We start from the raw sequence: 23775 nt of genomic DNA, 5'->3' as shown, positions 1-23775 counted from the left end.
TAAAAAGTGTAGTGGGACTTTCGGAAAGGTATTTATTTGTTTGCACGAAACGCAACATCTTGTACGAATTCCAATTTCAATGAAGATATAATTTTTACTTGAAGTAATTACGACAGGAAGGATCAAATAATTCATCCTGCTTCGGAGATAAAATTAGACGAGAAAATATTTGGTTTTTGAAAAGTACATGAAATGTTCTTTTGATCATAACGCGTTTGTTCCAGTTGCTCTAAAAATATTCGTGTTTGCCTTATTATTTACATTCAAGCAAGTCCCCCAATGTATCGCCGCAAACGAAAAGGTCGAAATAGTTTCCCTTTTAGATCTGATTGTTGCGTTTTTCATTGAGAAAAAGTCAATAAGTAGTCGAATGTTACTGATGGAAATTGAGTATTAAGAGGATAAACAACGTTCAAATAAATATTCGGAATTTACTTAAATAAATTAATTTACCATCGTAAACGATTGCAAATAATAACATTATTTTTATTAAACGTTATTATATATTTATTAAACGTTATTACCGCAGATAATCGGTTCTTGAAGCGTGCAGCTCGGACAGTTTGTTGATAAAGAAATGGTGAAATATTCCGATAAATAAAGCGATACTAACAGGAGTTGGTAGTAAGGTAGGTATATTATACTAAATGCAAAAAGTTACAATATATTTGATGTTTGTTTTTTTTTTCATTTTCCTTTAACATTATTTCTTTCCTTTTGTCGTAGTAACGTTGACCATGGTTGTACACACAAACTGGCCTGATAGACCGAAATAAAAATGTATACTACAAAAATTCACAACTTATTCGCCATCCTCTAATTATTATATTGTTATAATTATTTGTGTTTCTTCATATTCCTTTCTTCGTTCATTATATTTATCTTTTTTATTAATTATTATTATTATTATTATTATTAATTATTATTATTAATAATCACTTAAAAACGAAAACATTCACACTAAAAATTTGCAGAGCTTTCGTTCAGGTATAAAGAGGTAATCTCGCGTGCACGTGGCCTCTGAACACTTTGTTTTCAATGCGTTTATACGTGAGATGCACACTGATGTATATATATATATATACTGAACGGTACAAATGAACTTACCTAAAGACTGTATATACATATTGAAAATTGAAATAAGAGCAAAGATCAAAGTGCTACATTCTACTCGTCGAGGCTGGAGAAGAAGCTCGTTAAAATACTTAGTCATAAAAATTCGTTATTGTATTTTAACCCTATGATTTAAGAAGGAATAAATTAATCAACTTATTCGATGCGTAGTTAATAGCGTGATTGTTTGGATATATAAAATTTTATATATTATTATTTGTACAATTGAAAATATCATCATACGTAGATATAAAAGGCATATCAGATTTCAAATGAAACAAGCAATTCGCTATTTTACAATGATCCTTTTTAATGATAAAATTCTTTTACGGATGAGTGGACAATTACGAGCATGCTTCGCAAATATTCTAATTTGTCGACGTAACGAACAATGCGGCCAACTGATTACGCGAAATTACCTCTTTATCCATGACCGAGACAAAGCAGCATCATCGTGACATAATACAAAAGCAACGTTTCATAAACATCGAATTTTGTTACAGAAAAATGATTCCACCGTGTGAAGCTATACGCAACTAAGATTACATATACATTACAGGAAAATTTGTAGAGATAGTAGAATGAACGTCGATCGCCGATGATTCTGCTATATCCCGGACATAGCAATTGTAACGCATTCGATTACAAACTATTGCGGATGTTTAATGTAGACTACGTAACAATTTAATGGATCAATAAGAAAGTAAATAATTACTTCTCACATGTTTTCAGCCTTAATATTGTAGCATTTTGTGGTTTAGTCGCCGTGCACTTTGTAATTTCTGGCAAATTTCAACATTCAGTTAATTTATCACCATCAACATATTGTTATCACCTCTGTATTTCTCAGCACTATTAAAAAACAGTTTAATTTCTGTTCGTCTCCTGTATTTTCATCTGTGCACTTGGGTTAGGGCGAGGTGTATACGTACGAGATGGCACATAAATTACTATATGCGCTACCACTGTTTCACGACGATGGTAGTATTGTATTACTTTTTACTTTGCACTTACGATTCTTCTATATTGTTTCAATGTTGGCTTGATAATTTTCTTCTGATTATCCGATGATTTTTAGAACGATCACAATTTACAGAAACAAAAGAACAATATCTCCTGGTTTGAAAAAAGGAAAAAAAAAACACGTGACGAATAGGCCAGAAAAAATATATTGCCCTGTCTCTAATAATCGCAGGACTCATCTTGCAAACTGTTTCTAGAAATTCGAAAATATTTCTGATGCTTTTTTTTCTAATAAACACAATTCTCTCTCGTTCGCTCTAGCTCTCTCTCTCTCATCCTCTCGCTCTCTTTCTCTCCTCTGTTTTATCTGCCCTAGCACCTTTATACGGACACGTGTCGAAAATACAGATAGGAAAATACTATCTACATATTAGGGTACTTATGAAGATACAGGAATCAAAATATTCCTCAATTCCATCTGGTGATATAGAATAAGTGCACGTGCTGAATTTATCTTCTCCATATAAAGGATAAGTTAGATCGACCATCTAATTTCACTAAATCGCTGTTATTACTTCATGCTGGTAAAACTATTCGTTCGTAAGATAACGTGTAGATTGAAAAACATTTAAAAGTGTGCCTTAGCGCCAGAGAGCTGACAAAATCTTCGAAAATGAATATTCATATGCCTACTTTTCGATCTAATTATTGATATGGATTATCTAATTATCGAAGAAAAGAGTCAGGTTAAAGAAGTTTATAAAATCTTCGTACGAACATTTATCACTCTTGATCGAACTTTGAAAAATTTCTATTTATGTATGTATAATAATTACAAGAATAACGCTAATTACGTTAGTAAGCAGGGGAATATTCTTTCATCAATATACATTGTTAATCTTACGAGGTTTTTGCACAAAGTCAAGCTAAAATTTTGTGTTGTTATAACGGTACTAGGTCTCTTTGTTTTAGCAGCGCACTGCGAGTTCTGCGATCACCAGAGACTATCAAACTAACAGATGTTAGATAATTCTCAATTAGTTTGTTGTATCAACTATGAAATTATAATTTTGAAATAGCATTGCCCTCTTTGTATGACTTTGTATGAAAGAAGACAAGAAACAAAAGACCGATAAAAGGAGTAAAGAGAAAATAAGAAAGAGACGAAGACGAACATAAGAAGAAAAGACAAGAGGCTAATAGGAAAAGATACGCGAGGAATAGAAAAAGGAAATTGAACAAAAAATTAGCAGGTTGGAACAAAATAGAGCATAAGCGACACGTGGATGAATTAGAAAACGGCGAGACCAGCTGCAGTCTAAAGGTACTGCGCCACTATCAACCGATACCGGTCGATTGATAGTTGGCCATGTTTTGTGAAAAAATCGACTGTGTCTTTTTGTATGCGACCACAGAACAGCCGCAGTTCTCTACTCGTTAACCAACACCGACCAACTACACCTATAAACATTATTGCCGACTTTCTACATGTAGATGGAACGTTACATCGGCAGTCAAGTAAATTAACTCGAGAGCATATGAAGTGTACGGTGATATTCCATAGTTAAAATGATTCGTATCCTCTCGTTTTAATTTCGTTTAGTTTGGCTCGTGACTTACTTATACGACAGCGGAATTCGCACCGCTTATGTCTCCTTAATGCGATTGGCAAACGAAGAAAACTAAAAGAGCGACGTATAACTTTCATGATATTCATCCAAAGGAAAACAAAAGGTACGTTACCGAATCCTAGTTCGACATGTATCTGTATGTGTGTAGGATCTGTATGATGTATACTTCTAACACTGTCACTTGCTTTTATATATCGCACACGTGCTACGAAGAACACGAAAGAACTTAGTTCGAGTTTTCTTCTGTCACTCTATCACAAAAATTGGCAACAATTTTGTTTCTTGGATGTTGATTTCTAAGAAACGTGGGCTACGTATCAGGAGACAAAATACACCCATATTTCTGGAGAGGATATCACGCGTCGCTCTGTTATACGTACATATGCAAGTGGATGCAGTTCTGTTTTCATCGTAAAGTCTTGTAAATTGCCTGACGTCGATGTATGAAGAACGAACTCGTAGTATTTATTTCATCAAATATTCAACGAACTAAGTTGAACCTTTAATGAATTATTTTACTAAATCATTATTCCTTATCCACGAATACGATAAACTTAGCTTAAATGCGATAATCCGATTATCCTACTCGAGTTCGTATTCCATACAGTTTGAGCTGCGTCATCTATAGTTGTTGCTTGACAAACGGTGCAAGCGATGTTTAAGCGTAAAAGAATAGCGCCTTTAATCACGTTGTGTGGCATACGAGATAGTCCTGGATTTTGTGTTCAAAAATGAGGATGGTAATTATATACCGATGACTTGTTCAAGAAGAAAGAAACTGGGGAGTGCCTCTTCAACGTTGCTTGAAGTATTAGCGGCGATTTTGATAACTTAGATTGTTAGGATTACCAGACTGCCGCATACCACCACCTCCCCTTCCACCATCACCACCTCGTGAAAATCCTCCACGTCCACCTCTTGTACCATGTTGGCCACCTCTCATCATACCTCCGGGTCCACCTATAAAACAAAGAAATATAACATGGTGGTCACACTTATAACTATTTTTTAACTGCAATACAATTATCGCAGCGTTTAATATATTTTTCGTGGATCTTAAAAGGTATTATGGAGCTATTATTCTTTACTTTAACATCTAATTATCTAATTTATATATGCATTTTTACAGCCTTTAAATGTAATTATAAAAAACATCACATGCGTGTGCATACCTGGTCCTCGTTGCTGTTGCTGCTGTTGCTGCTGTCCTCCCATTGCTCTCATATTGCCATCATTAGAATTCAATCGACCACCGCTACCTTCCATCGTTCTCGGCTTAACTTTCTTTTCTTCCACATTTAGCTTTTGTCCATTTTCAGCAGGATAATAAATCGGCTAAAATTAACGATAAAAAATTAATCCTTTTGTACGTTATATCTTGTATATGTTATATCCATACGTATAAACTAACCAAATTCTGTAACACTTTGCTAACGACTTGTTGGTCTTCGAAAGTGATGAATCCATAATTAGGCACTTTTCCCGTGTTATTTCCCTGCGGCCCCTTGCATCTATCATTTGATTTACTGTGTATACGCAACTCTACTACTCTACCATAAGATTCAAACACTTGACGTAAATCATCTTCTGATGCATTGTGCGGTAAATTCCCAAGGAATAGTTGGTGGGCATCACTATATTGACTTTGTCTTGTACCACGACGATCACCATCTAAAGAATTCATTACTTATTTACTTATTTTACAATATAGTAATGTGTGTGACTAATGTAAATAACACGTAGAAAATAAATAACTTTTAACAATGCTAATATGAACTACATTTACCTCGTTGTACTGCTCCTCCTCTAGGAGCTCGCTGTTGCTGATGTTGTTGCTGTTGTGGCTGTTGGTTACTAACTCTATGAGTCTGTTGTTGAGGCGTAGAAACACTAGTTGTTATAGACAGTGCAGGTCCACTACTAGTTGGATGTAGTGGCGATCTATCGTCTAAACGCAAGTTCGTCATTGGAGGCTGAGAACAGATGTTACAAAGTAGTTTATATCTATACTTTGTCGACATCTGATTTGTATAAATTACACAATAAGCAAAATCTTAATCGTTAAAAATAACTATTACAATTATAAAATACGTACCGGTGACATAGACAATTTGGGAGCTTGAGGACTAGTAGCGCCAGTAGTACTGGGGAATGATTTCACAAGATTAGCGTATGTTTTCGGCCCGCTACTAGTCACACTTGTATTTGCCACTTGATGTTCTGGTTCGGATTCTTGTACAGAAGCGGTAAACGTTTCAGCCTCAGGTTGTTCACGACTCTCATTTGATTGAGCTTGCGGCTCATTTTCTGTTTGTTGTTGTTGTTGTTCGGCTGCAGGATCCAGTTCCGTTTCTTGTACAAATTGTGTTTGTGACGTAGGTTCTGTTATATATTGATGCTGCTGTGCTGGTGGTGGAGGTGGTTGTTGTTGTTGCTGCTGCTGCTGCTGTTGTTGTTGTTGTTGTGGTGGTGGTGGTGGTTGTTGATTAATTAATGGTGCTTCTTCATGAACCGAACCATTTAATACCTGTTGCATTACAGGATGTACCTGAAATAACATATATAATGCACAATATAGTATACAATATTATTTAAATAATTATATTTTAGGATAAAACTAACATGAGTCTGTTGCGGTGGTGGTGCATAGTATATTTGTTGCTGTTGTTGAAGCACGGGTTGTTGTGCGGGAATAAGCGGAGGTTGAACTTGAGGTTCAGTAGATGTAGCTGCTGTTGAAAGCTGCTGTCCACGATTTTGATGTTCATCTTCCTCTGGTTCAGAACGCACTCCCTCCTCCCCTTCCCTCTCTCCAGGCTCACCTACACCTCCTTCTACACCACCCACATCTGTTTCTTCTTCATCAGGAAAGATCAAATCTTGGTAACGAAATATATCATTATGTACATAATATGTTTTTGGTGCTTGTATGGCTAACACAAATGTTTGTGTAAAACGACGCATTGGTTGTCCAGCATTAGATAGTTCTCCTGATACCTATAATTCATATATAATTCAATTAATATAAATAAATTTAGTATGTATTAGTCTCATAATTTTTAGTATTAGGTACTAATTAATACCTTAAATGGATATAAAAAGATTTTTTATAATCTCTGTTAATAGTGTCACTTACTTGCACGACAACACCATTTTCAAGAGTGAGCTGTGAATCAACTTGGCTTATTTTAGCATGACAGTCTCGGAAATTTAGTTGTTGAATTTTTTGATGTATTTGCTTTTGACCAATTGCAGGAGTCGATTCTCGATTGGAATCTAATCCTCCATGCACGAAGGATGAATGTTGATTATAGAATCTGCAATAATATTAAATATAATAATACAAAAATATTTTAATTTTGCACTGTAGCTTTTTCAACATTTTTTTTTACATTTAAAGAGGTATTTCTTCTCTCTTTCTTTCAATTACCTATGAAGATGTGCAGGAGCTTGATTAAGTAAAGTATAATATTGTCGGACAAATTCACGACCGACATTCTGCGGAGAAGGGGATGCCTCCATGACCATTTTCTTATCCCTAACGTCTGAAATAATACTTTGCTTAAATAGCAACAGAAATTTTATGTGGTAATTATGAAAATTGGAAGCTTAGATGCCTGTAACAAAAAAACATACCTGTAATGTTTATAGATGTATCATACTGTTTGTATACATAAATTATATCTATTTATTTTTTGTCACAATATAAGTATAATAATATATAAATATATGTGTAGTTCAAAGAAAAACAGATTAAATTGATCATGTATGTATTGTAAAAGGTATACAATATACTTAAAACTACATTAATGTTTACATATTAAATAACTTATCACATTTATATATAAACATAAAATAAACATAGGAACTAAATATTGGAAACAAATACACAATATAATGAGATAAAAATTGTAAATATGCACATCAATCAAAGTGGCTATCTATGGATATCACATGAGAGCGATGTGCTTGGATTAAAAATGGTCATAAATAAAATATTTTTTCTGAAGTAATTGATTCATCAATCGAACCTATAGTATTTTTATAAAGATTGATACAATAATCCTAAAACATAAATATATGAGTGTTAAAACATGTAATTTCAGTAATTTGTACATTAAATTGTAATCAGGCGCGCGTACAGTCTAGTCTTGATAGAACATGTGCTCGCGTAAGTACAAAAATAACAGGAATCTTTGTTGCAAAGCAGTTACTTAAAAACAAAAAACTGTAGATCATCTCTCAACTCGTGTGCTGCGCGAAGTGCGAGGTCGAGGGCAAGGGGGCCGCCCGGTTGCATGAGCAAGCATGGCGATTTTTCTTGATCTAAGAAATGGTAACGCTAAGCTCTCAATATAAAATTGTAGCAAAATGTTTCGATAAGTAACATAAAACATGAGTATCGAAACGTTCAATGATTTGAACAATAATTTACGAGCAACAAATATCGTTAATTCATGAACACTTTTCACAGTCTCGTATCATGCTTGCCTTCCTGGTTCGTTCCGAGGTCTTCTCTGTGAGAAGTCGGATGAAAGAACATCGGCAAAGCCGATCTTATGGCGTTGTACACTCACCCAATGGAACCACTTATGCGTGACACAATTCACTGCTTTCCCGGCAAAACGAGATGCTGCGACGAAAACAGAAAGTTTCTACGAGCAACAACAGTTCACAATAATGTTAATTATAAAAACAGTTCAATGTATGAGTCCTCCAAGCACCTTGATGTCAGCACATGCAGCGGAACCTGCACAGAAACACCGGTCGTATAAAGATAAACGACTCTCTTACAGAAGCCAAGACCTTACTCGTGCTGTGCGGGTTTTACAGGAACTACATCATCAATCGAACAAATTCCAGAAGGGCATTTCCTTGCGTATACTACGTCGCTGATTGGCTATTTCAGTTCTGCTATGAAAACAGCCAATTACAATTTAGATTAAATAGAAAAATTCTGTAGACAAATAAACGTGCTATTGGTCCAATAATATGCTCCGTTCTACTGGAACTTATACGTTATTGGGTGATTTATTAAATGACTTATTTTGGAATTATAATTCATTATAGAGTTAGAATTATTTTGAATAGACAAGAACAATACAATTAAATGACAGGTTTATTTGTTATATTGAAAATACTAAAATTACGAATAAAATGATTATATTAATAATAATATAGTTTATAAGTCTTATAATTTATTGCTTTAAATTTTTACTATTTCTTTTACCTACATTGTATGTATGATAAATAAACACAGTTATCTTCTATTGCCATCTGATGATAGAGCATCAAACTATATATTAAGTGTGTTAAATATAAATTAATTAATTTTTATACATATGTTTTCTTTATAACGAGTATGAAAATGTTCTTTCATTCACATATTACAAATAAATAGGAAATCAATATACACACATATGAAAGATGGGTATAAGAAAACGTTTCATAATAAAATTCATTAAAATATCACTTTTGTCTTTTTTTCTTGAAAATCTATTTATAACACTTTTATTTAGTTATTATTGGAATCACATTATTTGACAATAAATAATTACATAGAATTATAGAGACATAATACAAAACTAGTATATATACATGCAGATAATCATATTGTAAATATTCTACTACAGACTAGATCATCTAAAAAGTTAATATCTTTCTTGATGCAAGCTTAATTTTCTGTTGGTCCATGAGACATTATTTTAACAAATCTTAAATGACTTATATTATTTATTGTTAGATATACTTCAAGTCTACATGTTTTAGGACTCATCGGCAACTGTTTCTATTTCTCTATCTTCTGACATTTGTAGAGTATGACTTTGTAATCTGGACAAACTCTTCTCTTTTGGAATGTAACATTTTGCATGCAGTACATTTATCTTCAAGCACAAACATATCACAAAAAAGATATTTCATTTACTCAAAGTCTTGCTCTAAACATGGATAATAAGTTAAACTACTTATTAGACAGACATTGTATGTTATTTGCAAAAGGATAATGGCATACTAGAAACTGTACATTAATAAATAAATGGTAGATAAGATATATTTTTTTCTATTGTTTTTATCTGAAATAGGAGATTTATGATCATTCTGCTGACAGCAGAAAAATCAGTGGTGTAAAGAAAAGAGATGTATAAAAATAAAGCAGGTTTGAAATTAAAACTGTAAAGGAAATTTTATATGTACAATTTGTTTCTAAAAATTAATTGAAATACGCTAAACATTGCTAAAGACGTGGTAAATGCTAATCACTTAGTAACTTCTTTTAGGATTGTGAAATATCCTGAAATATACAATGATGAAAATAATGTATTGAAAATTACATACAATTATATAGAAATATAAATTAAAATTATGTCAAAATAGGGTAGTAAAGAAGGGTGGATACAATAGTAAAGAACATATACATAAATTCGTTTATATATAATTTTTACAAATTTGCACTACATATATTTTTGTTTCAATACATATTTTTGCATTAATATTATACATACGTCTTCATTTATGTTCCTAACAACACACAAATTCATATAACAAAACAAATAACAAATTCAACCAAATAACAAAATTCATCTGTTATCGACCAATCACCGCCACATGCGTAGTATTTCGTTACCCCTTTCCGGACACAAGTTTAAGCTTAATAGATTTGTACTCCGTCCTTTTAATTCCTACATTCATGACATAGTATGTAATTTTTTTTATTACAGTACATATGTTTAATGCTATTGTAATGCTACGATAGAACGGCTGGAAATACTATTGTAATTATTTTTAGATATCGACAAATGTAGTTTCATTTTATTGTACGTTCACTGCAGATAAAACATTTAAAAATTATAACTTATGGAAGATCGCCAAAGAATAACTATTAACCGATTATACTTTTTATAATGTGATGAATATATATACTGTAGCTTTTATCCATATCATATAACTCTGGTATTCTATAACTATAATTTGGTATTCTATAAATATAATTAATAATTGACAATGATAAATGCAATCTCAGTACTACAATACAAATAATTGGGAATCGCTAATCAATCAAGTACATTTTAGAACCAAATTATTTGATAATTATTTTTACTGCAAAACAATATTATTAAATCAGAAACGATGATATGAGACGTTTTCTTAAATGTGCTACAAGTGTGAAATACTTTATATATGTATATTGTATATATATAATATTATATATATAATATTGTATATATATATATGTATACACACACACAAACACAACATGTAACACTGGGCAATACCTACATCAAACTTTATGAAAACAAGAGTTCCCAATATTTACGAAACACTTGCAGTTTTTAAATTCATGCTTTTAATAATTTTGTTGTATTATATCTTTTAACGTTCGAAATAAAATAATTGTTAATTTTTAAGGTTTAGTAGTAATAAAACAAAGCATAGAATACATAATATATTTAATTATATAAAGTACACAAATGAAAAGCTTTCATAAAATTTACATACCAAAGAATTTTTATAAATAAATAAAAGAAATTTAATTGTTCTGTGAAAAACTATGATGAACATCTATGCGATATTACATTTAATCTAATTCTTCATGCCTTTCTACAAATAAATTTCATGATATTATTTTATGTATATTTATAGTTCCAATTAAATTTTATAAAATTTTACCTGACATGAAAGTTGTTCAAAAATTCTTTGATTTGTCTTAACAACCAAAATATTTCGCAACACAGAACGAAAGTATCAAATTCCCCATTTTATATATACATCAAGATAGAAATTCTTTTTTACAATTTTAATACAAATTAACAAGAAAAAATTTTTTACTGAATATGATACATGGAAAACTATACATAAAATTTAATAACTTAAAATGTATACTCTTTTAATTAGTGAAAAATTTAGATTAAATATAGCTTATTTTCTATAGTATAATGTCAGACAATAGGACTTTATACAATACTATTTACTTAAAACGTTTAATATTGTTAAGATTGCGTTTTGTACATTTCGCTTTAACTGTGAAATTAAAAAAAGGCAACATTATTTTTTGTCTAATTTTTTTTAATGTAATACTTTTGTGACATAGAACAGTGTTGAATTTGAGAAAAATACAATATTTTCTTTTAGTTTAAAAATCTTATTACGATGTTTTTTGCCTAGAATGAAACTATCGGTATATAAATATAATGTATGTATGTGTTGTTCTTGAGTGTAGAGTAAAAACTGAAAGAATATCTAGAGCTCGATGCACGTACTGTGGTAGAATCAGCAAAATATTGTTTGTAATACAAATTCACTAAATCTTTGTGTCAGTCTTATTTAAATCTAATGTATAGATGTTTATCACTATATTTTAAAGAAGTATTGTGTACATACTGTTTTCCAAAAATTAAATTATTAGGATCGGTTAACACAAATACAAACATACGCGGTATATATTATGTACACAAAATCAATTTATTTTATCCTATTTTTCTTACCAATAAGGAAGCAATAATCTTTTTACCTCATTTCATACCTCACACAATCATTATAAACAATTCGGTACTTTTCATTTTTGTCTTATCATAGCCGTGTAAAAAGTACATTGCCTGCTTACTTTTCTATAGTGGGTTTCTTCTTATTAAGTTTAGTTTATAAACAAATTATAATAATCTTATTGTTAAAAATAGGGACATAGGTACTTCTCAGCAGTCCCAAGCGATGGATGAGAAACTTGATTCTTCCTAATATATCTGTATTTAAATTATTTCCTATCATCTTCTGCTTTCCCATTTGCACAAAAATATTACGTTACAATATTTCATTGTAAGGCATCTTGTCTATACGTTTGGAATAATTATTACGCCAGCATTCATACCATTCCATATGTGTATTAACAGAATATTAATAATTTGCAAACGTATTGCGATGTGACATTGCCTTACTCTGAATAACGTAACGTATACTAACGGTAAAAAAATTAATGATAAATAAGATGAAATGAGATAGAGGACCAATGTAAAATATGAAGTATTTTTTACTTTGTACAAAAGGGTAAACGAGAGATGGAAGAAAGCATTGTGTACCTATATGTATATATATATAATATATATATGTATATATGTTTGCTTTTGTTGTCTTGATAATACAGATGTATTGCTAGACGCAAAATGTGAAGCTATTACAGTTTTTGTCGTGATTCCTGATGATTCATTTTATTTTGCGGCAGTAGTCTGCGTTGTTGAAAATCTTGCTGAAAGTGGCGTGGTTTAATGGAATGATGATTTAACGAGTTATGAGATTTGTGGATGGACAGGAAACCTGAAAAGAAGAATAAATATTCAAATGTATTGCATTGTATTGTTTGTGTATAATATTTATATTACATCTTTTTAAATATTTTTACTATGTAACCACATGAAACCATTTTGGTAACATTAAACATAAATGACATTGGAAAAGGAAGAGAAAGGTTGTTGAGACTGAACTTATAGATGTCAGGAAGCTATGATGACTCACCAGCGGTTACAATGCGAATTGCATTGCGGTCGCAATGAATGATTTCCATTAATAGGGTTGGTGCCTTTGGTTCTGACGACCACCTCCCCTCTGCTTTCCGCCGTAGCCTGAGCCTCCTGAAACAATATCCACGATGTACGTTAGTCCAGCAACTTGGATATATACCCCCGCTTTCTTCCTCCCGCCGTTTTTTGAAGAAATTACAAATTATTGACCACAAAACGGTTCATTTGTAGAAATTACCGCACGCACACTTCTATTAATAACAGAATAAGGTACGAAACAATATATAAAGTAAAGACTAACGTAATGGATATAAAACTACGAAGAATCTACATAGAGGCTACAGGCTAAGGTAGTAAGCTGCAAGGCTGCGTTCTGATTCATACTCTCCTTTTCTCCTTACACATTTCTGGGATCTGCATATGCTGAAATACTAAAATTTTCATATTGCGATACTGTGTACATACTTAAACAAATTTCAAATTACTTAAATAATTTACAATTACTTCACTAAGACTTTACTTTATACTTATATTAATAGTTCTTATATACTATTACCAAAATATAATTTATAGATATATCATTAATGTCATAATAACAGTTTGTTGTTTTTATCAAATAACCAGAAATGTTTAAGGTTAAGGATATGAAAAATGAAATAAAGATGAAAATGAATTTAATACCAGCATGAAAAATTTCAATTATTCATTTTTCTTTGAACTTTAATATGCACCATATTGTACGCATGAGATATGACATGCTTTTATATGTAAGATATATATTTCACTTATTATCAAAAATATATCTTCTATATATCTTACATATATCTTTCAGATATATAAATTTCACACACACATACATATATACGAATGGTGTAATGACATTTTAGACTATGAGTAATTCGAAATAACACAATCACTTGGAAAATCTTATTAGTATATTAGAAATATATATAGATTACTCAGAATGATAAATTATATATACTCTTAAAAATTATGAAACTATCTCAATATATGCAGAGAGAAACTTTGTCTCTCAACACTTTCTTTAACCAAAATTTTATTACTAATAATACCAAAATATTTTAGCATTCACACATTAAGATTTATGAATTTATGAAATTGTACGATTTTCTAAATAAAATTTCTTGTATATTACAATTACATAGTTTGTGTTAATTCAAATAAAGTATGGACTACATATATATTAACACATTATTTTCTTTCTTCTTAAAACTATGATATATCAATGTCCTTCCTAGTTTGTTCTTAGTATATGTGTAAACCAAGAATTTTAATTAATTTACAATAAATTTTTCGTATTTAATTAATTTCTATTCAATAAAATGATACACTTCTTCATGAATTTATAATTTGAATTATCCTTAAATAAGTACGATACTTGTACAATAAAGTATATATGAAAATGTATGATAATATATCTTTAAACATTATCTTTTAAAAGTGGTTAAAGAAAATAAGACAAGTGCATATATATTATAAATATTGAGAAACAGAGAAAAAGCTATTTCTGAAGATATGTGGCAGGAATGGAGTATTTACATTTAGGTTACACAATAGTAAATATTTATGGATTTAATAATATATATCAGTAATTGCTGAAAATTCATTATTTTCATTAGTATTGTAACTATAAAAATAATAAAATATCAATTTCATATGCTCACACGTACATGTACACACATACTTAGAGAAAATAAAGGGAAATAATGAAGGATAAACATAAACAAACATAGGAGGTAAAATAATGGTGATGAAAAATAATTGATGAAATGAATGTGAACGTAGAAAGTGGATTTCTGCTAACAAAGTAGGGCACGTTTGGGAAAATACAAAACAATAGAGAAGGAACGCTAATGCGTACCTTTACCGCGTGCACCACCGCGCCCACCACTGTAGCCACCATCGTAACTACCACCGCCATAGCCATAGCCGTCTGCGTTTCATGGAACACACGGTATAAGAGACAAATGGGGTCAGTATTAACATGGACCGGCAATTGTGTATAGTATAATCTATGATACCAATAAAAATTATCGCCGGTACACAAGTATGTGTGTAACACAATTATGTAAATTTGTATGATCTTAGTAAATTTAAGCTTTAAAATTAAATATTCTCGAAAATATAATTTTAAATGTTATATTAAATTAATATTTATATATATTATATGAATTTTTTAAAAAATACTATTTAATAATATTAAAAGATAATTTTATCTTCCAAAGGGTTCATTGTTTGCACATCTAATAGTAATATAAGTGCAGAGGCTGTTCATAAACTCATGTATCAAAAAAGATTACAATTGATTTTATTTACCGTTAACACGAAGTGGCATGCACTTAAATTTCTTTATGACAAGAAAGTTTAGTGTAATAATTTAATTATTTGCCACAGTCCCAGGAAAAAAGTGTGTGCAGGGTCGAACACGCAAATAGATAAATATAAATTCAATGTGGACTTGCTATTGTGTTTCTCAACATTTACTCTTATTTGGCGTATGCAATAGGAAATAATTTTATAAATTGGTTTATAGTGTAAAAAATGTTTCTCCGTTTCAAATGATTTTGTTCGTTTTCTCTCATAAATGAACTAAAAGTCATGCTAAAAACAATGTAACGTAATTAATAAAATAGATCAAACACAATGATTTCAAGTATCGATAATTCATTATTGTTGAGGAGTGTGTTAGTTTTTTCATGAATGAAGTGGTTATGTGAAATGTGGAAATATGTGAAAGCATGCATATTAGGAAACGTGGCAGGACTTGAAAGCAAGGATTGGAGGTTTAATATTCCATATCATACGACATTATCCTGTATAGTTTTGCTTTAATGTTCTCCACACATTTCAAGTTCACATATAACTATGTTACAGTGACTGCGTGTGTTTTGAAGTCAGCGAGTCTGCAGAACTTATAGTAAAGATAAGAAATGTAAAAAAATTAATTTATTCCACGAATTCACAGACATCAATCAGTGAACGTATGAAATTAGTACTCTTATGTACATTTACTGAGTGAAATGATCTATTATAATATTTATGTTGTTAGAACAAAAGAAGTTAATCGAAATGTTTGTACACTATTTACCAATTAAATATACGTAAAGAAATTAACTTTTTTTAAAATACCACATTGAACTATAGTAATTCTTAATCATCTTCACACATTCACTGTTACATATTATATGATATCCTGCTTTTCTGCGTTTAATGTGGTTCATATGTATGTGTGTATATATATGTATATATAAGTCAAATATTAATAAGGCATTAAAAAGTTTAACTTAGGAAGTTGTTAAAATCAATAAGTTAGTTGATCACAGCTCAAAAACAGCCAACCCTCTGGAAGTAGGGATTTACTTTTCGGATTATGCTTTCTTTATTCATGCGCAATAAAATTTTCTTTCGTAGCCAAAAAAAGGGAAAATACGTATTATACATACTTAGAGGTAAAAAAACATAATCCGAATGTACTTCCTACGTATCTGAGCTGCTGGTTTACTTTCTTAGTTCCGTATTTAATTTTAATTTAGAAATATCAACACTCAATAGATATTTTCAATAATATTCGTAAACAATCAGTAAAAATAAGTTTAATGTAAATAATTTTAAAGTCAAGATATCGCTGATCTGCCTGCAAACCAGCGCTCAATTTTCAACATTAGCCATAAATGTAATATATCACATCAATTTTATATCATTTCAAAATATAACTTAGTCATATAGTACTAAGTTAGTATTATATTATGTTGAGGCAAATGATTTAAATTTATGTAATATAAATAAAAATTTTCTATAAGATTTTACATAAAGCAAAATTTTATAGGAGGTATGGGTAATTAAAACTTCGTGTCAGGTAATTTTGAAAACCTTCTCGACATGACTGTTATTTTCAAAATTCGTCCCATATGTATATGGCTTAAAACATTTACTTTGAATATAAACTATCATTTTTAATAATACTATGATGAACTCTAGAATTTATTAATTTATTTAAACTTATATTTGCTAATATTATTAATCAATATTTATTAAGTTACTTCACAGAAACTCAATTATTTACTGTTAATACTAATCAATTCTAAAACAAATATTGTGCTGAACTTTTTAACTTGTTTAACAGGAAATATATTTTGCATTCTATAAATTAAATAACTTTCTAATTTCCGGTAAAAAAAACTGTGCTAATATTTGTTATATCGAATGATTTGTTGAATGTCTAGAATCTCAGTTATTTCAATATATACATAACATTATTGAATTTTAAAAACTTTAATGAGTTGAAATTTTACCATAGATTTATATAAGTTACAGCAAAAAATAAATCAAATGCATGAAGAAAGAAGCTAAGACAACAAATGTAGCAACGACAATAATTTTAATATTACGTTTGTTTACCGAATACATTGGGACGATAGCAGTAGAGAATTATCTGCTATTGATTATTATAAAAAAGAGAAATTAAATTCTTCAATATAATCCTACACAGCGATAAGCGCGTGTAAGTTCTTTTAGTAATAATCAATAAAATTACCGTATCCACTGTAGTCGTAACCACCATAGCCGCCGTACCCACCGCCGTAATAATCGTAGCCTCCTCCGTATCCATCATAGCCACCGCCATAACCGCCTTGACCGTAACCGCCGCCATATCCACCTCCGTATCCGCCTTGACCCCAGCCACCTTGACCGCCAAAACCGCGACCTCTACCTCCTCTACCACCACGGCCGCCTCGACCACCAGCGCCACCACGCATTCCCCCCATACCATCAGGTTTAGGTGTTGCTTTCTTCACATCGACCTATTTAATATATTGAAATGCATTAGTAGGATCGTCAATATGTATAACATTTTTTCTAAAATTAATTATTTTATTTATTGGTATAAAACCTGGTATAAAATTAGTATAAAACGTACCTCTTTACCATTAATTGTTTGCTTAGGAGTTTTCAGCAATTCGTTTACTACTTGTTCAGATTCGAATGTAATAAAGCAGAAACCTTTCCTCTGGTTCTTTGTCTTGTCAAATGGCATTTCTACCTCAACAATCTATAACATTTAATTTCATCGTATTTTTTTCTAATGGGCATAAACGTTTATAGTGACAAATCAGAAAACTAAGATACTTACTGTTCCAAATTGAGAAAAGAAATGCTTGATATCATCATCTGACAATTCTGTTGAAAGACCACCAACAAAGACTTTGCCATGTCTAGCCTTTGCTTTCTTAGGATCAACTTTCTTATTATTAATTATATGATCGCCGGCTGCCATGATCTGAAACATAAATAATCTTCATGAAGACTCATTATTTAGAATTTGCATGATTAGTTCTAATAACTTATTTTCAGCAATTGGAATTACATCAAATAATGTCAGTAGCAGAACTGGATAAATTTATCATCATATCAGTTTTACTTTAATGTGTAACTATTGGTTTCATTAATTTTACCTTATCTAATGATTCGGCTTTAGCAAAAACGATGAAGGCAAATCCACGCGACCGTCCGGTATTAGGATCTGTTTTGACATTGATACTTTCAATGTCTCCATATGTACCAAAATGATCCCTTAATTCCTCTGTAAATTAATGTTTATTTAAAAATGTTAGGTATTGAATTCTTTAATTATTTATACTACTACATTTATAACATAAAAACTCAGTATTAAATCTAGTCTCATATGACTTGTCATCTGAAGGTGTCCTAAGTAAGTAACATCATAGTTTGTAAATAGCTTGTAAAGGACTATAATTCTTAAAATGAAAAATAATACTCACTGTCTGTAGTCTCCCAGCTTAAGCCACCCACAAATAATTTCCTGTAAAAATAAAAATAAAATAAGATTTGAATTAAATTAAATAATTTTTTCATGAAAATAAAATAAAATATCAATTCTTGAAATTTTTCAAAATTTCGTAATTGCATAACTATTCATTTATAAATAATTTAATGCTAATAACAACATATTTTAATTTATACATCTTACAATGTATTTAAAACTATTACAATGCAAAAACTGTTTGAGAAACGTTTATTTTCATTTTCATATGCAAATTAGAAAGTAAAGAAATAATAATGAAAAAAGAATGTACCTATCATTTAAAGAATCCTGATTACCTCCGGTTGACCTGCAAAGCAATGTAATGTATGTTATTATAACGATCTTGAAATTTATATAAATTTTTAGGACTAAGGTTGAAGCAAAAATTTAAGTTTTGTTACAAATTATTTCCATTTATATTTGAAAAAGGAGTTTGACTTGACCCCTGGAAAAATTAGAACAAACGTTAAAATATTAAAATTTAATATTGACAATATATAAGAAATGCAATAGTAGTATATCATTTGGAAAAAGGGCACTGGATAAACTTTTAAAGACATTTTGGTAAGGAATTTTATTTAACAGGTAATGTATGCAATTTATTAAATGCTTCTTATGTATATAAATATAAATATATACTCATGTATAAATGTAATCTACAATTGATTAAGTGACCTACATTAATGTCTACTTTAAAATTTGGAAGAATAAATAATTTTGCAAAACTAAAATTATCTTAATTTCATAGTTATGGTATTAATATGGACACAAAAATACCTAGAATAAATTAACTCACTAATACAATCTTATATGAAAATTGTGCGTTTATCCTTAGTAAGAAACATAGGATTATATGAAACAACCATCAGAAGACTGCTTTGCACACCACATAGACCTTGATTTGAACTTCAGATAGATGTGTTTATCAACAAAAATTAAAGGAAAAAACTTGGAAAAAAGTAGATATGTAAAAATTAACGCATTGAGAGAGCAAAGTACTTTTCACGATGTTCATGTGAACTCGAACAATAGTTATAACTCCAGTTGACATACAGCTGCTCCTAAAGGAAATAAGATTTAACTTTTCCAAGTTGAACTCTGACTGCTGATTGGCCCAAAGAATTGACATATGGTAGATAGACTGCAACTCTATTAAAAAGCTAAAAAAATTGTTTCCACATTACAAGTTAATGATGGTCACTTCTTGATACTTTTTAAATATCTATATATGCACACAATATTTTATGTTTATTTATAGTATATTTATATATGTATAGTATTTCTCTCTCTTTCTTTATTCATCAGCAAAATATTATATTTCAAGTCCTGATATACTTTTCAGCCTTTTCATATACAAATATAACAAGCTGCAATATTTTTCACTTTTCTCGCAGTGTGATGATAGTTGTCTGTACTTAGATTGATCTTTTCATATATCATCTAGGGCTGGTGATAAATACCGTAGGCACCAGTCACTCGCCGGTAATCAGTTGTTGGTCGGGTCACGGTTAGCCGGTTGCGAGCCGCCCGCCATAATCGCACTGGGTCGTTTGCCACCTGCAGATCAAGCCACATAAACTGGGTTAATGGCATTCCGACCTATCGGAGTTTTTCGCTTTGGCCCTAGTGACTCTGTGCTTTGATCACGCCCAAACAGCATTGACATCTGATCAGAAATTACTCTACGCGTGACCCAGCAGGCAAGTGTATGTCTGTGCGAGACTTATTGATCTGACGTAATTGACTCGACTTCCAGTGCTTGTGTTGTGACGAAACATGACGGACTTGAACTTGACGTAGACTTCTCACAATAATTCAGACTCAGAAGTCAATCATAAGGCTTCACGGTTCAGTTCACAGATCCCAGGTAAGCGTACATATTGTCAATCATGAAGAATTGACTAACCAGAATTCTGCTGCAATGAATCAATGAGGAAGACTCAGCTGGCCAAAAATGCATTTCAAAGTTTATGCTCTATAAAAATATTACAATTATTATTTGTGTAATATGTAGAAATTTTTATCATTGATGAAATCACAACTTGTCTTTATCAATTACAAAACTAGAATAGAATTAACTAGGAAGGAGAGCAGAAATAAGGAGTTTACAAAAAATTACAAAATTTTAAACAGATAAACGTATACCTCGCAACAACAGCACATATAAAGTTACAATATTTATAATTCTTATATGTATATAGTTACCTTATCATAATTTTGCAATAAAGAACATGCAATACTTAATTTTGTTTTTATTTTTACTTGTATATTAAATTGATATAATAAACAAGGAAATGCCAGTTTTCAGTTATTTATTTTTGTTACCTTATGTATAGATATCACGTCCCTCAACACACATTTGTACTTTCATTATGGGTGAGAGGAAGCATACCTCCAAATTCTTCGTACCTTATATATATAATGATTTTATATTTTGTACTCAACATTTATACAACCCTTTGTAACATGAGAATTTGAAAATTCATATATATTTTACTAAATTTGAAGGTTACATCTTCTTTCCCGATATCAATTGAAGTAGTTCTACAAGTTACAATCTAAAGTAGCTTACCCATTTTGCAAAAACATACCCCAAACTATGTAAGAGTTTGTGACAATCCAAAGCTGTAGGGATACAAAGAAAAAAAAGTCGAATCCCTTAGGTATAGAACTAAAAATGCTGTGATAATAGTAAGAGAATAAGAACGAACGTACAATGCGATATTATAAAATATTTACATAGACTGTGTCCGTACATCAACATTGACATCTAAACTCGTCGATGAGCAAATCGTCCAGCTTGAGATCTCGTTACGCTGAAAAGGGGGAAAGGCAAGGTGCTGTGCCCACCAGCCACCAAAAATCCTTATAATCTATTAATATTTCTAAATATCACGACAATACTAAATAACCAATAATTATTGCGCATTACCCTCCCTGAATAATCTACATACTCATATTTACGTAATATGTATATTATTTAGTGTTTTGGTTTGACGCATAAATGCGTGTTGTGTGTGAAAAACACGAGGACGTGATACGATATGTAATGGTAACAAAAAATTGAAGAAAGCGAGCCCAAGCAAAGTGTATCAAATCTATGTATGGAATTCCTTGACTTGATATAAAAAATTGATTTTTCTATGAGTTTACTTTACAACAATGCGTGGGCGCGCCCTTTCTAAACTTGCGGCCGGCATTCCTTTTAATTTGACCGACTCACTTCCTTTTCTTATTTGTTGTTTCTTTTCGAAAAAAAAGATTGATACCTAGGATTTCTTTATACTGCAGCAATACAAAAGAAGTTAACTGCAATACTAGGAACGCTCGCTTTAGAATCGATGGGAACGGATTACGATTTTCGGGATCTCGCGCATCCGCCATTTTGTCATCGCGACAATCGTATCGCACAAAGCAACTCTCGTTTGGAAGCTTTACTACATATTCCCGCGCGTTCAAAGTACCAAATGAATCGAAGTCGATAGTTTCGTAGAACAACGATTGATTTAATTGCAAGATCGAAATTTAAGACGAAAAGGGTTACCTGTCCTCCTGTGATTCTTGGCCATTTTCTGCGGCGTCCCCGCCGCCGTTCTCTGCTTCGCCGTTCTGCTCGAAGTTTTGATCGGCAATATCTTCGCTGAAGTCCTTGTTCTCCTGATCGGCCATTATTTAATCTACTTTTTTTTTTATTTTAATAAAACACTTAAAACACAATTATAAATCGCGCTTTAACAAATAATTAAATACACTACACGAGCTAACAACACTCTCACGTCCGTACTGATCGACCGCCAAATGGAGAAGGAAGAGGTACGACTTGCGCTCCTTTTGACTCAGGAGATTCCGCGCAAAGCATCATGGAATCTCTTTTACTTCCCCCCTTACGGCTCTCTCAGCCAATCAGGTTTCATCACACAGTATTGTACCTAGAACTCCCAATGCCACGTTAGTTTGCACTTTCCAAAAATATCGCGTTACTTTCAGCGTGCTATAATTATATATGCATAGCAGTCAAGAAAAGAGAATTAATATTTTTTCTGTAGCATTGTTTACGACCCTTAATCTTTAGTATCTGGTTTTTCAAATTTCGATAGAACAAAATAAAATCAAATAAAATTCGAAAAGTTATAAGTAATAGATGATATTATCAAAGATAATATTATGAGTATTAATATATCTTGTTCAGCAAACTGATCCTCTATTTTACTTGCATGGGTAGAACTAAATTTTACATCAACTATGAAATTTTTTTTTTCTTTATTAAAATTTACAATCAATTCTCGCATTGAGAATTTTCAGTAATTTTTTCTGGCGTGGCGCAGTGACATGGCTAATTATTTATAATAAGTTAATACTTACTATAGATAAGTATATAACTACGAAATAAAAAATATTTTATTCTATATCCGAAATCATTTTTTTTTTATTTATTGATATTTGCAATCAATTCTCGCATTGAGAATTTTCAGTAATTTTTTCTGGCGTAGCGCAGTGACATGGCTAATTATTTATAATAAGTTAATATTTACTATAGATAAGTATATAACTACGAAATAAAAAATATTTTATTCTATATTCGAAATTATTTTTTTTATTTATTGATATTTGCAATCAATTCTCGCATTGAGAATTTTCAGTAATTTTTTCTGGCGTGGCGTAGTGACATAGCTAAATATTTATAATAAGTTAATACTTATTATAGATAAGTATA

At 31.0% G+C, this 23775-nt stretch overlaps 2 protein-coding genes across 10 annotated transcripts; both read right to left on the bottom strand.

Moving 5' to 3' along the window:
- Positions 1-618: 618 nt before the first annotated feature.
- LOC117214938 (ras GTPase-activating protein-binding protein 2) lies at positions 619-8534 on the bottom strand. 2 transcript variants are annotated; one of them, XM_033461313.1, is made up of 9 exons: positions 8285-8534; positions 7138-7324; positions 6844-7024; positions 6330-6704; positions 5803-6255; positions 5494-5680; positions 5119-5378; positions 4880-5042; positions 619-4667 (listed from the first exon to the last, which is right to left on the bottom strand). In XM_033461313.1, exons 2-9 carry the CDS (start codon positions 7233-7235, stop codon positions 4519-4521), a joined length of 1866 nt encoding a protein of 621 aa, XP_033317204.1. In that variant the 5' UTR covers positions 7236-7324; positions 8285-8534; the 3' UTR covers positions 619-4518. The 2 variants fall into 2 exon arrangements, with proteins under 2 accessions (XP_033317204.1, XP_033317205.1); XM_033461314.1 differs by having other exon boundaries at positions 7138-7252.
- Positions 8535-11782: 3248 nt separating this feature from the next.
- Positions 11783-22890, bottom strand: LOC117214936 (RNA-binding protein squid). 8 transcript variants are annotated; one of them, XM_033461305.1, is made up of 10 exons: positions 22606-22888; positions 19333-19368; positions 19018-19058; positions 18691-18818; positions 18369-18515; positions 18156-18287; positions 17772-18039; positions 15099-15170; positions 13212-13327; positions 12892-13013 (listed from the first exon to the last, which is right to left on the bottom strand). In XM_033461305.1, exons 1-9 carry the CDS (start codon positions 22728-22730, stop codon positions 13260-13262), a joined length of 1017 nt encoding a protein of 338 aa, XP_033317196.1. In that variant the 5' UTR covers positions 22731-22888; the 3' UTR covers positions 12892-13013; positions 13212-13259. The 8 variants fall into 8 exon arrangements, with proteins under 8 accessions (XP_033317195.1, XP_033317194.1, XP_033317199.1 ...); XM_033461307.1 differs by having other exon boundaries at positions 17814-18039; XM_033461304.1 differs by lacking the exon at positions 13212-13327 and having other exon boundaries at positions 11783-13013; positions 17814-18039; positions 22606-22890.
- Between the last annotated feature and the right edge of the window lie 885 nt (positions 22891-23775).

The sequence above is a fragment of the Bombus bifarius genome, unplaced genomic scaffold, assembly GCF_011952205.1.
Source record: "Bombus bifarius isolate JDL3187 unplaced genomic scaffold, Bbif_JDL3187 scf7180000009275, whole genome shotgun sequence".
NCBI lineage: Eukaryota > Metazoa > Arthropoda > Insecta > Hymenoptera > Apidae > Bombus > Bombus bifarius.
This window is presented reverse-complemented; position numbering and strand designations above follow the sequence as displayed.

What these genes read in the sequence shown, in the direction of transcription:
- LOC117214936 (XM_033461303.1), bottom strand. Translation starts at nt 22,730, where the DNA reads ATGGCCGATCAGGAGAACAAGGACTTCAGCGAAGATATTGCCGATCAA. An exon ending in AAGCTGGGAGACTACAGACA is followed by an intron (nt 18,819 to 19,017) that starts GTGAGTATTATT and finishes ATTAATTTACAG; the next exon opens with AGGAATTAAGGGATCATTTT. An exon ending in AAGCCGAATCATTAGATAAG is followed by an intron (nt 18,516 to 18,690) that starts GTAAAATTAATG and finishes TTTATGTTTCAG; the next exon opens with ATCATGGCAGCCGGCGATCA.
- LOC117214938 (XM_033461313.1), bottom strand. Translation starts at nt 7,235, where the DNA reads ATGGTCATGGAGGCATCCCCTTCTCCGCAGAATGTCGGTCGTGAATTT. An exon ending in AAAATGGTGTTGTCGTGCAA is followed by an intron (nt 6,705 to 6,843) that starts GTAAGTGACACT and finishes TATGAATTATAG; the next exon opens with GTATCAGGAGAACTATCTAA. An exon ending in CCAAATTGTCTATGTCACCG is followed by an intron (nt 5,681 to 5,802) that starts GTACGTATTTTA and finishes ATCTGTTCTCAG; the next exon opens with CCTCCAATGACGAACTTGCG.